Raw genomic sequence first — 13957 nt, 5'->3', positions numbered from 1 at the left:
TTCCTTGCTTTAAAACTATGGAGTTTGCTTGTCTCAAGATTATCCCTGAGCCTGGGTATTGCAAACTGACTCTGCTTGGAGGAAATGCCACTCAGCTTCTGGTCCCTGATCAAAGCAGTCTGTCCTGTCAAATAGAGAACGCAGACCTGTCAGACAGAGCAGAAACCCAGTAATTGCCTCGATTTGTCCAAGTGCCTGCAGCTGAGGAGCCTCTCAGGTGTGGCTGCCAGGAAGGTGGAGAGCAAAGGTGACTACAAGCTACTTGGGGAAGCCCTACCTGGTGGTAAGGGATCAGGTGTGTGGAGAGGGGTCAGCTTGGCTCTCTAGCAATAGTGTTGGGAGCTCTGTGAAGCTACTGTCACCTTGTGTTTGCAAGCTCTTCCTGGAGTTCCTGCATCCCTTCAGCAAGCGATGCGCATGGTAAGTCAGTCTTCTGACTCTTTGCTATGTGAAAAATTTGCCATGGGTGTTACAGAATCAGGAAGGTTGTCCAAGCTTCCTTGGTCAGGAGTGTTTTGTAAACAGGAGCTTCAGTGAGCAGCTGAAAGATTCTCACCTAAAGACATCTAGTTTCTTCTGGATTTGTGTCTTGTGTTTGATTTCTCAGGTGCCTAACGGGGCATCAACACTTTGTTTTGTCCCTGTTACGGTGTTTGTGATGTCTCTCTGCCATCGAATTAGCTGGTGTATAAGGCTTAAACTTATTCTGTAGTCTTTCTGCAGCTGGGTAAATGGCAGGGTCCCTTCTCTGTGAAGTTGCCTACTGTCTTTAGCCAACAGCATTGGGACTCCTCAGTAGAGGAAGGGTGGATAAACAGGAACACATACACATTCCATAGACAGAATTTTCTTAGGAAATCCACCTCAAACAGATATTGCTGTCACTTAAAATAAAGCTGAGGCTGCCACTGCATTTGGTGAGGTTCCGAAGGCTGAGGCCATCCTGGGCAAAGTACAGGGTTGTGTTCCAGAAGAGTGTTCAACAAAGCAGTAACTTGGCATAGTGACAGAACTGAGTGAAAATGAAAACAAAAGGTGTGTGCCTGTTTCCAACTTTATTGGCATGATCCTTACCCGTTTCTCGTCTGTACGCCGCTATGCATTATAGCCTTCAATTGGTTTTGGATAGGAAAGAGAGATTTAACTATCAGTTTGTGATAAACTCCAGGTCACCAGTTCTGTTGCCAAGACTTGATTTTGTGCCACTGATCACAACCTTCTGATCATGGCAGTTCAATCACCCATGATATCCACTTATCTAGTGCGTACGTCCTCATCTTGTGCATGAAGATGTTGTAAGAGGCAGTGTCAGAAGCCTTACTTGAGTTCAAACAATATGCACTCTTCTCCCCTCATTCACCAAGACACTAATTTAATTGTAGAAAGCTTTAACTCACACAGGTTTTCTGTGCCTTTTTTATATGGCACAGTCCAGTATTGTAAACGTAACAAGACCTTGAGAGATTAGGATTCACCCTGTTCAAAGATTTCTGATAGAGCAGAAGTCAAAACTGACAAGAAGCTTTTCAAAAGACACTGCAAAGGACTTGTCTATTGTATTTACCTTCAAGAACAATATGTCCTAAACAACCTCACACAGGCTAGCTGGGACTTTTCTTTATGGCACAATATTGTGAACCTAACAAAACCTTGAGAGACTGGGGGTTCGCCCTGTTCAAATCTTTCTGAGCAGGTGTCAGAAGATTCCAGTAAGCTTATTAAAGGAGACGGCAAAGGGCACGTTTACTGTATTTACTTTCAAGATAAATACGGTATCGACAACCTGACTTACATGGGAATCCCATTACAGATCATTAATACATTAATGTAACTCAAGCATAACATTATGGAAATGATTTGGGCCCAATTTAACAGTTGGTGTGTTGCCTCTACTCCCAGATTTCTCCACTGATGCCGGTGCAGTGTCCCTTGCTCTGCGCTTGTGCAATTGAGAGCAGAATCTGATGCAGGACATTGTGAAATGTGATGTTTAAAAACTGTTCTCATGCAGGAGGGAGGATCTGATGCTACTCTCATATGAATATCAATTTAGCTGTAATTTCACAGATCTCTTGACCTGTGGTGTTATAAGGAGAATTTGGCTCAGTTACGATGATGGAGAGTGTTCTTGATTGCTGTTATAATCATTCCTCATATTTTCAATCAGCAAAATCAGTGGAAGCATTCCATGAAAATATAAAACAAATAGAACATGATCTGAAGCTTCAAGATAACTCCAAGACTGAAGTATGCAAAGCTGATAATGCGAAGAAGGAAAAGATTGTACACCGTTTGCTCTACCCAGACTCAGTTGTTCAAACGCTGGAATGCAGATTTAAGGGAAGAGGAGCAAACTGTTGCACAGAATCTGTTCTTAAGTTATGGGTATAATGTTTAACTTCGTGATCATGTACCTCTGGATCGACCTGTCAGAGACACCAGATCTCCCAGGTACAGTATAAGCCCTCTCTACAATTACAAGGAGCCATGAAATTAAAGGGAAAAGGATCCACATTGCTTTGGACTAAGTTAAAATAATCCACTAACAGATCTCCATTTGTCCTCTGTTTGTTTAGGGTTTCTTTTTCTATCATTTTCTTCCAAATCTTGCTCAGACTTGTAGTACTCCAAAGACTGTGAAAGAAGTCACAGTGTAGAGAAGACACTCTAGGAAAAAGAATATAATGTTAACATTATAATTAATATAGGACTGTCAGTAAAAAGGGGAACACCCGACCATAGTATTCAAAAGATATGAGACCTTCTGGTCTGTTTACATTCTATTTAAGCCCCAAAGGCAGGACATCTGAAGCATGCTTTCTCTGGTCTCTTACGTTGTCTTATGTAAGCCTCTTACAAGCTGAGATATCCAAAGTGGTGTTTTTTAACACCACACCACCCCCCCAAGAAGCAAACCCCTACATTATAAAATTCTGTCCTTTTTTTAACACAGTGCTTGTTTTTTCTTAGCTATGTTGTAGAGCGTAAGTGGGGAATACCTATACTGCGTATTAAAAGATGATTAGAAATTAAACAGGAGAGGTGGCTAGAAATAGTTATTGGCCAGTGAGTCCCATGAAGGGTGAGGGAAGATTCAGCACTTGAGCTGAATCCCTGGCACTCTTACCTTTAGTGCTGCAAGTACAACATACTGGACCAGTGACTGTGAGTTTCCTTATAGCCTTATTTTCTCTCTCTGTTTCCCTCTCAAGTTATCAAAGAGCCTGAAGATTAATTACATGGAAAATATAGTGGGCTAAACATCTAAAGCATTAAGATGTAGGTAAGCAGTCCACTTCGTAAGAGGAAGCTTAGGGATTTTTCCAGGGATTCATTGGTTCTTGAAGCCAATAGATAATATTTTTTAAGCAGACCAGTGATACTATGGGAGCTGGCATGAGTAACCATTAAAAACCTTATTGGGAACAAGTATCTGTTAAAAAAGCAAACACATTTTTTTCTGTATAGTATGATAAGGTATACAATTTATTGCAAAAGATAATAGTAAGCTTTACAGGAACTGACTGGTGTAAATGTGGAAGAATGTCACGCATACACTGCAAGCCTACACCTTTGCACCTATGGTTGCTTGTACTAAATCTGATGGAGCATTTCAGAAAAGGATATGGCAGGCAGAGAGGGTTGAAAACTGGGTGTGATTTAACGATGTCGCACTTGGGAAAAGGGGAGTTGTCTTACTGGCAGCCCTCTGGAAGACATAAAAAAGCAGGTTATGCAACTGGATCTTCATTGTACCGCTTGGATGGAGCCGGTTCCGTCCAGGCCAGACAGTAATAAGCTGCCCTTGACTGTGGGTGTCCGTGGGGCAGTGTTGCAGAGGAGGAGATGGTCAAGGGAGATGGGTCTTGTGCAGCGGTGAGCTGGTCACAGATCCTCCTGAGGCAGCCCGGAGCTGAACGATCCCCACTCTGCTGGGGGGACGTTTTGGAGGAACCGTGGGATGAGTCTGCGTGGTCCCAAAGAATGGGTGCGGTGCCTGGTGCTCTTTGGCTTGGCATCATAAAGAAATACAAATACATCATAAAGATGTATTTGCCTGTCCTGGTTTCAGCTGGGATGTAGTTAACTGTCTTCCTAGTAGCTGGTACAGTGCTATGTTTTGAGTTCAGTATGTGAAGAATGTTGATAACACTGATGTTTTCAGTTGTTGCTCAGTAGTGTTTAGACTAGAGTCAAGGATTTTTCAGCTTCTCATGCCCAGCCAGGGCACCTGACCCAAACTGGCCAACAGTGTATTCCATACCATGGGACGTCCCATCTAGTTTAGGAACTGGCTGGGGGGGGAATCGCCGCTCGGGGACTGGCTGGTTGTCGGTCGGCGGGTGGTGAGCAATTGCCCTGCGCATCATTTGTACATTCCAATCCTTTTATTACTACTGTTGTCATTTTATTAGCGTTATCATTATCATTCTTAGTTTCTTCTTTTCTGTTCTATTAAACCGTTCTTATCTCAACCCAGGAGTTTTACTTCTTTTCCCGATTTTCTCCCCCATCCCACTGGATGGGGGGGCAGTGAGTGAGCGGCTGCGTGGTGCTTAGTTGCTGGCTGGGGGTAAACCACGACATTGCCAAAACTGCCTTTTGCAGATACGCACTCAGGCTCTTGTGCTAATGGGTAATAAAGCTAATGGAGAAATTCCAACAAAAATGCATTCCGTTTGTGCACAGTTGCCACTGTAGAGGTCTACCTGGAGCATGAGCTTGTCTCAGAGAGCTGCACTGTGTAGCTATACAACTCATGCAGTCTGAGTATTGCTTTCATGAGCGTGCTTCTAAGGCGAGGGAGTGATCAGCCTGAGAATCCAACTATGCTCTGTTGTCTGCTCTAGAGACAGTTAGTGGTTAGCACTGTGAAGAAGACCTAGTCCTCACCGACTGCCTGGTGGCCAGGATGTTAATTAGCAGAGCTGACAAATATCCCAAATATATACTTAAAAAAAAAATAATTGAAAAAATCTTTTGACAGTAAGCAGGAAGTCCAGAGGTGTTCAAATAGCACAAAACAAGTTTGTTTCAGTACTGGGAACAATTTATTCTGGGGTAGCATGGAGTTGCGCAAGGCCTGGTTTACTCTGCAAGAACGATTCTTGAAGCCCTTTCAAGAATTTCTAAAGAGATCCCTTGTTCAAGGGAATCCTCCTCACATGTCAGTTTATAAGTATGGCTAGGCCTACCTTGTTCTTCATTGCACATACAAAGGGATTATTATCTAATTTGCTTTTGTCTGCTGTCAAGTTTGGCCATTGTCATCTCCTTCTGTAAATGCAAAAAGCCAAATTTCACTCACATGTCTACTGCCTTGTAAGCTAATCATCAGTGGCTGAGTTAACTGTATTCTTTAGCTTCAATATTTTATAACCATTTTGGATTAAGAAACAGTAATTGCTCTTTTTGTTTTAACAGAAATTTTAACTTTACCCCAATGATTTATATACATACCTAACACAACTCAAATGAAAAATGAAACTTGGATTTGGGAATTCCCTTTTTTCCCACTCTTATGCTGATTTTTCATTATATGTTTTAAGCCTGTCATCTTAATTCTGCCTTCTTGCAGCTGCCTTGCTCTCTGACTTTCTTTAGAAACTGTGCTAAAGTTGTTGGTCTTTATTACAGCTATGAAATGAAAACATATCCGAAAGACCTTCCAACATTCAGTATTGTACTTCTATTTATGAATGAAGCACTGTCAACATCTTATGTGCAATTACTTGTATAATTAACTGAACACCTTCTCATTTATTGAAAGAAATCATCCTGTTAGATGATTGCAGTTCAAATGGTAAGTGACCCAGGGAAGGCAGGAGTCTTGCTAATTTATGCCACTGTTGTGTTAAATGAATGTTGGTGGCCTTTTGGGTGCACACAGAGTAGACCGCTCTTTAAATTAAAAAGTAAATCGAGTACAGGAAAAAAACCCAAACACCTTAATAGCCTGAAAACAGGCAGCTAATAAGGAACAGGATGATGCTCTGCGAGTATCTGAAAAGGTTAAACGTTGAAGTGGGAGAGTATTTATCATCACTGGCTCATCAGGCACAGTACCAAAGTAAGAGTATGCTAAAGAAACTATCTCTGTAGGTATCTGAAATAACTCCTTGAAGAGTGCTGTCTTGGGTTGTCGAAAATACTGCTAGGGGAAGCAGTGAGTGCGTTGTTGCTCTTAAAATTGAGCTGAACAAAGCATTGTAAAATCATCCGTAAGAAACAGTCATGCCCCTAATCTTCAGGGTGTTCTGTTCTTTTTTTTTTTTTCCTTGCCTGATGAGATGTGTTTGATTTCTCATTTTTCTAAGGCATTGTAGCTGCTAGAATAACATGTCAGTTTGGGTGGAACAAGAGTTTAAGTGAATTTCCAAAATGATGCTAAGAGGTCCCAATTTTCTATTCCTTTTCTGACACTATTTTTTTCTTTGGTGTTGGCATGCCTACAGCTCTTACAGGAGCATTTCATGTTTTCAGGGCTTGTTTATTTTCTCTTTTCCTTTCCATATGGTAGGAGATACACACAGAAATTACTGCACTAAGACAGCTAATTGGTTGCTCTTATGGCACATGTCTAAAGTTTCTACATACTGATGTTTGTGTACAATTTAGAAGCCAGACAATAGCACTGTATGTAAATGAAATTTAGGTACTTAACCAAAGTCCTGGAATGGAAGCTGGTTTTAAAAATAAGCTTCTTGAATTCATGAGTACCTGAATAATTCTACCTGATCTATTGCAAAGAACAAATCAGGTTTTGGTCTGGAATTGGGACAAGCTGGAAAGCCATTACCTACATAATCTTTTCCATTTCTTAATATTTATTAACTTTTTTTTTTTTTTTTTTTTTACATTAAAATGTGGGGGCTGGTTTTAGATGATCCGAAAGGACCTTTGGAAACACATATCACAAATTACAATGAAAGCATCCTGGACTGCTGAAGGTCATCAGACATCAGAAAAGACAAGACCTAACACAAGCCCGGATTTCTGCCTGGGAGGCATCAACTGCAGATGTTGTTGCAATTTTGGATGCCCATATTGAAGTGAACATGGCATGGTAAGACTATGAAGACTGGGGGATTTCTGAAGTGGGGAGAGGGAGATGGACAAGGACTATAACTGTGTAGCTGGCACAGTCATCCCATATATGGTTCTCTTTTCTGGCCTGCCACATGTTAATTAACAGCCACCAAGTTATTTATTTCTGAGAAGAAAAGGGATGCAATTGTTTGAAATAAATAACAAAGCAGACAGGTAACAGAGTAAGCTGTTTAGTGAAGAGGAAAAGAGAAATGCCTACCTTCTCTGTATATTTACTACATTTCTAGGAGAAGAGACTTCATGTAGTGAAATAACATAAGAAGGAGGCAGGTTATTTAGTTCCACTGCCAACAGTTTTGGCCCTTTATAAGGCCAAATTATGAGACAGCCATAATACCCAATGACTTTAAATTGGTTTGATTCTTATTCTAGCTTTGGCTGAGGTTTATTTTCTGTTGCCCACTAGTTTGATAGTGCATCGTAGTTCTATAGGACTCTTTTTGCAAAGAGAGACAAAACAAGTGGGTGATGATAGATATTTACATTCTGCTAGCTAGTGATGTCTATGGTACTGTTTTTATGTGAAATGTCTTTACATCTCTCGCCTCTGGGTTGTTGAATTCACTGGCTGACTATTGTCCATGTTGTCTCACTTTCTGGGAGAAAGGCTCTTCTCTCAGCCCTTGTTGGGCCAAAATGGCTCTGTGTGGTCCAGATCCCTCTTTCTCTCTCAGTAACACACCAGCTGACACTCCCTAGCTGTTACAGTCTCATTTGGATAGGTTGGGCTGTCAAGAGTATGTAGGGAGAGATAAAGTCAGTTCTTTTAGGCCTAGCAACAATTGGGGTCCAGGAAAAAGACTCCTTCTGTCAGAGTCCAATACTGTCTGACCAAGTTCTTTTAGATATTCCACATGAGGAGGGTTTAGTGTTTTAATACTAATTTTACTTATTTGAAGATACATGGGATTTTGATTTAGAAAAGTGATACAGCAATATACTGAAATCACAACACAAGCACAATATAGAAATTGCAATATACAGTTGAATCACAATACAAATGGGACTCACATTACCGCTCTCTATATGCTCACTGTCAAGATGCTGGACATCCCTAGTTGCTGGGAAGGAATGCAGGGGTTGAAGCCAACTCAAGCGCATTGCTCTCTTCAAAGTTCATTTTTCAGGGTGTTCAGTTTTTATACTATATGTTGAGCTGAGCCACGTATACACTTCCCCCATGTTGGTCTGGCTGGTTCAGGAAGATAATACTTTCTATTGATTATTTTCAGAAGGCTATGTACACAACCAGTTGACTCACTCAACTGATAACGCCATTTATCTGCAACAAAGGCCACTCTCTGGTCCCCTTGGTGTTGGGATAAGTTCAGCTGCCTTTACAACAGCTGTGGTCACTCTCTGCATTCTTCTCTGAGCTTTATGAGCACATCATCCTTGCCTATCTTCTCTGAGCCTTCTGTCATAAGGGTGCATTGATCAGTCACACCCTTTCCCTCAGACAGCAGCTGTGCCATCAACGCACAAAGACGGCGAATGATCAACCTGAGGGCTTACAGAACCCCTCAGGGTCTCTCCTTCCTTTCCTTTTCCCTTCTTGCAGATAGTGAAGACTCTGGAGCCTGTAAGAAGAAGACCCAGGTAGCAATAAACCCAGCAAGTTAAGCATGGAACTTACAGTTAGTTTGATTAATGACAGTGAAAATGCAGAAGCAGCCTAATGGAAGGGATAATTGAGCCATGGCATGAGCAATTTGGGTTACTAGCCCTCCAAGACTGGCATATAACTTTTTGTAGAGGCTGAAGTCAATGACTTAGTTAACCCAGTTTTAGAAACAGGTGGTGAAGTTTAGTACTGTTCACTAGACTTCCACTTTTTCAAGCTGAATAGACTGTTAATTTTGGTAGAGCTGCACCTATTCTGTCTTGACTAAAAGAAGATCCGGTATTTGACAATGTTAATTTTGATGACTTTGAGCTTCTTCAGTATTCAGTGGCTGCAGATGGATTTGACTGGGCACTCTGGTGCCTTTATGAACGTTTACCAGCTGAGCGGTATGCTCTGAAAGATGGAACAGCTCCAGTCTGGTTAAGTATGAATAGCATTTGAGAGTGAGATGAGAGATATGATGTCCAGCGCAGAGCTAGCAGCGGGGAGAAGATGTTTTATAGGTGGTGGGATAGATGTGCTATGAAGCACATTGTATCTAGATAGTTGCTTTGAAAGTGTGGGTTCTTTAGCAGCCCTGAAAATGTCAGGGAAACCTGACCTGTTTTCCTGGAAACACACCAATTATTTATCCCAATCATGCACGTTCACCACAGGTAAGGCAAGCAACTGGTCAGATCTTCTCATATGAGCTGTTGCTAAGTGTTCCTTTCAAGACTCCACAGGGCCATGAAATAGGCACTTCAAAACTATTATCTCTATGCTATTGTGTCCTGGTTTCATCTGGAATAAAATTAATTTTCTTCTTAGTAGCTGGTATAGTGCTGTGTTTTGGATTTAGGATGAGAATAATGTTGATAACATGCTGATGTTTCAGTTGTTGGTAAGCAGCGTTTATACTAAGTCAAGGACTTTTCAGCTTCTCGTACTGTCCTGCCAGCGAAAGCGGGGGGTGCAGAAGAACTGGGAGGGGACACAGCCAGGAAAGCTGAGCCGAGAGAGCCAAAGTGGTATTCCACACCATATTACATCATGCCCAGTATATAAACTGGGGGGGAGTTGGCTGGGGGGCACCATGGCTCAGGGATTTGCTGGGCATCGGTCAGCAGGTGGTGAGCAATTGTATTGTGCATCACTTGTTTTGTATATTCCTTTATTATTATTGTTATTATTTCCCTTCCTTTTCTTTCTTATTAAACTGTCTTTATCTCAATCTATGAGGTTTTGGGTAGGGGAGTGTTGGGTTTTTTCCCCCAATTCTCTCCCCCATGCCACTGAGTGGAGGGGGGGAATGAGTGAGCAGCTGCTTGGTGCTTAATTGCCGGCTGGGGTTAAACCACAACATACTGAAGGGGAATATTAACCTTTATTTCATTAAATTCTGCTCCCCAATGCAACTGGCAGCAGAGCAGGTTGCCGTGGAGATCTAAGTGCATTAAAAGAAGGCTTTTGGTTTAGCCTTGTGAAAAAAATTGGGAGACCTCATGTTGATACTGATTGATCTTGTTAACAGAAGTTCAGTGGGATGAATGGGAGAGAGGTGGAGCTCTTCCTCACACCTCACTGCCTGTCCTCTCAGTAGGAGGGAAGCTAAGGGTTACCGTTCAGTTGTAAGTATCTTGCTTTTGTTTTTCATTGGAAAGCAGAAAGACATTGTATAGAGGGTCAAATTGATCCTGGTTTAATTACTGAGAGATCAGTGAATGCTGGTGCTGTACAGCTGATACCTCTCAGTATCAGGTTTGGAACTGTCTGTTATCATCTGCTGATGAGACTTCCCTGGTATCTTAATTCACTGACAGTAGTGTCACCTTCCCTTTCAGCACGTCTTTTATCACAGCGCTGGAGAAATGTATGTAGGAGGTTTATGCGCCCGATGGAATACAGTTGATAGATACCTAATAGATCCTGGGAGTGGGGACCTGCCAGTTTTAGAGCAATGTGAGACAGCTGTGAATAAAGGCCTGAACTTGCACTGGGATTTTAAGCAGGTAAGTGGATTTCTATATCCCCACATTTCAGTAAGCTTTGCCGTTGTAATGAACCCTTAGACACTTCCCTTGCAAAGCCGTTTGCTTCTGAATAACGTTGCCTCAATTTCAAGACTTGCGGGTGCCACTGCGAGAGTTATGGTGAAGGTGACTGAGTCGTCAGGGATGTGTGATGTTAAAAACAAGGGGATGGTCACACAACTGAAGCTGGGTTACCAGAATTGAACCAGTTCTTACTTGTTATCTGAACCATAGCCACTTATTTGTCCAACCTTCTGTCTGTCTGTCTAGGTGGAATCAGCTGGTTTAAGCCTTTTACTTTAAGTCTTTTAATTTTTAGCTGGGCTGACTAAAAACACTTGCTCAGTTACCACAGTTCAGCTAAGGGGCAGGGAATGTGCAAGCCCAGGTGCCTCTGTCGCTTTTGATGGTCTGACTATACATTGTGAACTCTCTCCACTGTCCACTGTTTGTCTTCCCAGCCTTCCCATGGGACCTGTTGGTCTTAGGGAAAGAGCAGGCTGACACCTCATCCTGCTCTCTCTCTGGTACCATCTTCTCTAACAGCGTCTGAGCCTGGAAATCCTTGTTGGGGATCAGGCTAGGCTCATCCTTTCAGAGCTCAGCTTACGGCTGGTGATCAGAGCCTTCACGCCATGTTCACTTATCTCCATCTCAGCAGGATTTATGCCAGCCGATGCTGACATGCTTAAGATCCCAAGTGATACCTTCATATTCTGTATTCGGTGCCTCTGAATACAGAATGTGATAATACTAGCTTGGTCAGCTAGTCTAAGACACGTACTGCCATGCTGCTGGGGCAGGATAAACAGGCAGAAGCGATAATGATGGAGGGAGAGGTGGGAAAGGAAGCCATGGACCTTCTCCCCTCTCAGGCAGTTCAAGCCTTATTAGCTTTATGTAATTAATAATTAATTATTTTTACATGTAACATATGGACCTGTTTACTGTATCCCCCAGTGCAAAACTAAGCAGGAGACAAATCTTGTGAGAGAGTGGTAGAGAATAGAGGAGTTGAATTGGTGAAAGACAAAGGTTTCAGTGATGTGCACCAAATAATACAGACCTACATGGTCTCCAGACATTCTGCTGACATGGGCTTTCTTTTACCTTAAGTCTGGTCTGTAACCACAAAACTTAGAAAAAGGTGCAGGTATGTTTCTGGAAGGTTTAGACCCACCTTAAAAGTAAACCTTCGGTTTCTTGTGTGCATCAGGCATTATCATAGTGAAACAACTGGCTGCCTGAAGGAGCCAGGTAAGATCCTGTTTGCTCTGCAGCCCAACGCCTTAGGAAAATCCTCATTTCTGGCATGATGAGTTGACTTAATCACACCCCACACCATTCACAATAGTTGGTACTGAAATATTGACTTCGAGATAAGAAATGAATATTCTTACCTGTTATTAGCTGTCTTCTTTCAGAACAGGATATAGTATTAAAATTTACTAAAATTAATTTTTAAACTGTAAAAACCCCCAATCTGCAAAAAAAACCCCTCCCACCCACCCCAAACTCCAAAAAGCAGACACAAAAAAAACCACTAAATATATTTTAATACACCTTAGAGAGTGCCGTAAACTGTCATGCATCATTAGGCTGAGGAAAATGCAACATTTTTCCTTCAGGTTTGTGACCTATTAGTGTTTCTCGGACACATTTGTAAAGGCCAAGAGAATTGCTTCCTGACTGAGCGCTAACTTTGTAAGCCCTCAGCTTCTTTCATATTTCCTTTCCTTTTGTAGGCATCAGCCATAATCAACAGAACTAAGAGATGCCTCGAAATCACAGCAAACAATTTGGTTTCATACAGACTTGTAATGCAGACCTGCACGGGACAAAAGTGGAATATCCAACACACAGTTAAGGACTGGGGAAAGACAAAAGACCTTGAACAGAAGACACAGCACTCAAAGCATTGACTAGAGGAGCTTTTTCCTTGAAAATTGCTACGTTCATAATGCAGCACTGAAAGCAATAATTTCAAGAGTTTGTTTACATAGGATTTTACAATGTAGTAGTTACTGCAGGAGCTATGAGCTACTCGCGCAAAGGTGTAAGTTCATCCCCTTGCATTCTTGGGGCATCACCCCCCCTGAGTTTCCTCAGTTAGGAGGGGGATTGTCTTTGCTCTCTTTTATTATCACCGGAGAGAAGCAGTTATGTCTAAGAGTGTTTCAACCCACCTGAGTTCCTTATGTTGTCCTCTGGAAGTGCCTGTCTCTGCTCATTAATGAAAGACTGGTTTAAGGTCTCTAACTTTCTAACTTTAGCATTTCAGTTAGATATGAAAATTCAGAAGAAATGGAAGTGGGTCTGACTTCCTCTTGTACACGGAGTTTATCTCGGGCTGAATTGGACCATTTTTCTTGTCTTGTGTCATGTAGATGATGCAAAACTTCTTGTCAAGATGTGCTTGCGCTGGCGGGTGAAATGAAGTACATCCTTGTTCTTCTGTCCCTATAATTTGCCTGGACATGATTTAATTTCTCAGTAAAGTTTATTAGATTCATCAGTATGCCACACTAAGACTGTATTATGTTTACCTATGTGAAGTTGGTTTGTGCCAACCAGCTGGCAGCATGGATAAAATCCAGTCAAGCCCTTGGAAACAAGGGGATTCAACTCAATAGTTTCCACAAACCAATACAAGGCCAATGCAGTAGTGTATGTCTGTCGAAGAAACTAAGTAAAATACAGCATGAGTTGCTACTGGGAGGCAACTTCCAGGTAGACAGCATACAAGTTCTTGTAGAAATAGGATTAGGTGGAACTGGCTGTCCTACTTCTTGGAGTAACTGCTCCTAGGACCTACACTTATTTGTTAAAGGGAACTGTTGTAAAATAAATTCATTGAAACTATATGGAGTTTCAGCCAGAAGTTATTTTGTTATCAAAAGGGTGCTAAGCATTTTATCTGAATAGAAAGTGTATTCAGGGTACGTTTGAATATTTGTTTGAATATAATCCAATATGATTTGGTTTTTTGTTTCTATTCTCTGTAAACTTGATGTGAACAACCCAGCCTTAATATTTAGGATTGGAACTGGACAAGCTCTTCTTAAAAGATGGTCTTTCGTCCTTAATGTCTGTATTTTTCTGCTCTCAAAACCAATTCTTAAAAATGCCATGTTTTAACCAGATTGGATTTAAATTTCTAAAATCAGCTTTTATTCCCATGTCCTGGATCAAAGCCAAAAACACCGAA

At 41.6% G+C, this 13957-nt stretch overlaps 1 protein-coding gene across 1 annotated transcript; it reads left to right on the top strand.

Moving 5' to 3' along the window:
• The first annotated feature begins 411 nt into the window (after positions 1-411).
• On the top strand, positions 412-12671 carry GALNT8 (polypeptide N-acetylgalactosaminyltransferase 8). Its single transcript, XM_010575441.1, is given in 9 exon segments — positions 412-420; positions 2306-2451; positions 5638-5711; positions 5714-5803; positions 6928-7066; positions 8977-9151; positions 9328-9393; positions 10561-10728; positions 12495-12671. Coding segments are annotated over 9 exon segments (1044 nt in total).
• Positions 12672-13957: the final 1286 nt, after the last annotated feature.

The sequence above is a fragment of the Haliaeetus leucocephalus genome, unplaced genomic scaffold (assembly GCF_000737465.1).
Source record: "Haliaeetus leucocephalus isolate CR32 unplaced genomic scaffold, Haliaeetus_leucocephalus-4.0 Scaffold473, whole genome shotgun sequence".
Taxonomy (NCBI): Eukaryota; Metazoa; Chordata; class Aves; order Accipitriformes; family Accipitridae; genus Haliaeetus; species Haliaeetus leucocephalus.
The sequence above is the reverse complement of the archived record's forward strand: the minus strand, read 5'-3'. Positions and strand labels throughout refer to the sequence as shown.